Raw genomic sequence first — 3239 nt, 5'->3', positions numbered from 1 at the left:
CCAACCAGTCTTACTTCTGTCTGTGTAAACTAGTAATAATCAAGTCAAGTTAACCCATTCTGACCTGAGATCAGATTCATACGAGGTTTTCCACTGGACACACACTGGTCCGATGAACCCATTCTGACCTGAGATCAGATTCTAAAAAAATGTCAGTCGTTCTTCGATTTTTCAAAAATAGCAGACCTACAAGCTCGTAGCGCGCCACTCGGTGGCGCGCTACGAGCTTGTAGATCTGCTATTTTTCAATAGCTAAAGCATAACATGATGCTGACACCAAAATGGGTTCCCGTTTAGAACCCACGCTACAAGCTTGTAGGTCTGCTATTTTTGAAAAATCGAAGAACGACTGAATTCTTTTTTAGAATCTGATCTCAGGTCAGAATGGGTTAAAGTAGGAAAACCTGTAGTATGTTTCCTGGTATGGATCTGCAAGGAGTCTAGCCAATAGAAGAGGCTCTGTCTGTATTCCTGTCTGTGTCTAGCCAATAGGAGAGGGTCTGTCTGTATTCCTGTCTGTGTCTAGCCAATAGAAGAGGCTCTGTCTGTGTTCCTGTCTGTGTCTAGCCAATAGAAGAGGCTCTGTCTGTATTCCTGTCTGTGTCTAGCCAATAGAAGAGGGTCTGTCTGTATTCCTGTCTGTGTCTAGCCAATAGAAGAGGGTCTGTCTGTATTCCTGTCTGTGTCTAGCCAATAGAAGAGGCTCTGTCTGTATTCCTGTCTGAGTCTAGCCAATAGAAGAGGCTCTGTCTGTATTCCTGTCTGTGTTTTTCCATAATCTTGCAACAGCTTGACCGAACGGCATAACACCGAAAATGTGTTATGCACATGTATTATAATTTAGTTTTTGTTTTTAATTTAATTTAATACATTTTATTATGGAACTCAACTGTGATGGGGCAGAAACCTGCATGTCCACATTATGGAGTCATTCATGGTGATTAATGTCAAGCGTTGCAGTGCAAAGTGATTTACAAGTTCATGATAGAGATGCTCTCTGGAGTCTACTAACCATAACAGACTATGGCGTCTCTCTCTGTGTGTGTGTGTGTGTGTGTGTGTGTGTGTGTGTGTGTGTGTGTGTGTGTGTGTGTGTGTGTGTGTGTGTGTGTGCATGTGATCAGTTCTCTCTCCAACCCGGTTTTTCATTTCCCCACTTAGCCATAGAGAGAGAGAGAGAGAGAGAGAGAGAGAGGGGGGGGGGGGGAGAGAGAGAGAGAGAGAGAGAGAGAGAGAGAGAGGGATAGAGGGGGGGGGGGGGTGGGGGGGAGAGAGAGAGAGAGATAGAGGGGGGGTGGGGGGGGGAGAGAGAGAGAGAGAGAGAGATAGAGAGAGAGAGAGGGATAGAGGGGGGGGGGGGGTGGGGGGGAGAGAGAGAGAGAGATAGAGGGGGGGTGGGGGGGGGGAGAGAGAGAGAGAGAGAGAGAGGGGGGTGGGGTGGGGGGGGGGGGGAGAGAGATAGAGGGGAAAGATATATCAGAAATGTAACATTGTCTAATGTACAGATGACTTGACCCAGAGCTCTCTATGTCACCATTTCCTCACTTTCATCCAATCACAGTCCATCATTGTCGCTGACCTCATGTCATACAGTAAGTGACCATTCCATGGCCCTACTGTAAACACACAGCTGTACCCTCCAGTTCACTTGTTAGGATGGAGCCCTCATTGCATTAGTGTGAAATTTCACCCCCTTAGATATTGCTTGTGTGTGTGTGTGTGTGTGTGTGTGTGTGTGTGCGTGCGTGCGTGTGTGTGTGTGCGTGCGTGCGTGCGTGCTGTGTGCGTGCGTGCGTGCGTGCGTGCGTGCGTGCGTGCGTGCGTGCGTGCGTGCTGCGTGCATGTGTGTGTGAGAGAGCATGAGTGCGTGAGAGTATATGAGTGCACGGTGCACGTGTCGGCTTATGGGTGATTTTTAGTGCTTGTGTGCACGTGTGTGTGTGTGTGTGTGTGTGTGTGTGTGTGTGTGTGCACGTGTGTGTGTGTGTGTGTGTGTGTGTGTGTGTGTGTGTGTGTGTGTGTGTGTGTGTGTGTGTGTGTGTGTGTGTGTGTGTGTGTGTGTGTGTGTGTGTGTGTGTGTGTTTGAAGAATAATTCATCATAAAGAAAAGAAAAAAAACCTGCAAAGAGTGAGAGTGAAAGAAAGAAACAAAGAGAGAGCAATTGACACATATGGGGGGGGGGGGGGGGTGTATAGGAAGGGAGGGGGAGGGAGGAAGGGCAAAAGTGGGAGATGAGAGATATGATGGGATAAGAAGAAGGAGTTGAGAGGAGGTTGTTCACTTTGCAAGAGGCTGAACTTCAACATCATCAGCTGGAGGCACGAGTCCTGAGAAGAAGCGATGCGTACAGCCTCTCTTTAGGAACTCTGGGACATTTGAAAGCTGCTGCCTTCTGAGGAAAAATAAGGAATATTGAATGTTTTGGAACACTGGTATTATTTATTTGATTAGAAAACAACAATAAAACAGCAGAAAAATGCACATTACGCCGAGGGTTTTCATAGGCATGCAGATACTTTGGGGGAAATAGCTAAAGGAATTATGAAGAGGCCGGAAAACAAGGATTCTTCAAGAGGATTTCTTAAACGCACACTGCTCGCTATCATGTGGTCGTTCGTCACAAACTTCTTCACTTATGAGACCACCAAGTCCGTGGTGGTGAAGAGTTGGACCATCGGCATCATTAACCGCGTCGTTCAACTGCTCATCATCACCTACTTTATCGGGTCAGTAGCTGCTTCCTCCTCCAAAAGGCATGCTTTTAACCCATTCTGAACGGGCACCCATTTTGGTGTCAGCATCATGTTATGCTTTATAGCTATTTAAAAATAGCAGATCTACAAGCTCATAGCGCGCCACCGAGTGGCGCAATACGAGCTTGTAGGTCTGCTATTTTTGAAAAATCGAAGAGCGACTGACATTTTTAGAATCTGATCTCAGGTCAGAATGGGTTCATCAGACCAGTGTGTGTCCGGCGGAAACCTCGTATGAATCTGATCTCAGGTCAGAATGATTACAAAACTAAGTACAGTTCCTTATAGCCTATACTTGAAGTCAGTCATACTGTAATAATCAGGGCTGGGGGAGTATACTGTATACCTCCTCTGAGCATTCATTGGTCATTCACTGCAGATGGAGGTATATATTTTATCCCTATAGTTAAACGCTGACTAGGCTGAATTAAATACAAGCATTTCCTTGATCTACATTATATAATATCATGTAACAATTTTATTGT

General features: G+C 46.1%; 1 protein-coding gene across 1 annotated transcript in view; it reads left to right on the top strand.

The window, feature by feature from the left end:
- Positions 1 to 2605: 2605 nt before the first annotated feature.
- p2rx3b (purinergic receptor P2X, ligand-gated ion channel, 3b) overlaps positions 2606 to 3239 on the top strand; it is a gene marked incomplete at both ends in the record, with an annotated part of 9621 nt that continues 8987 nt past the window's right edge. The window contains one exon of the mRNA XM_083766181.1: positions 2606 to 2727. Coding sequence (XP_083622307.1) covers positions 2606 to 2727 — 122 coding nt within the window. The remainder of the gene's footprint in view (positions 2728 to 3239) is intronic.

The sequence above is a fragment of the Protomyctophum parallelum genome, assembly GCF_964188405.1.
Source record: "Protomyctophum parallelum genome assembly, chromosome: 5".
NCBI lineage: Eukaryota > Metazoa > Chordata > Actinopteri > Myctophiformes > Myctophidae > Protomyctophum > Protomyctophum parallelum.
This window is presented reverse-complemented; position numbering and strand designations above follow the sequence as displayed.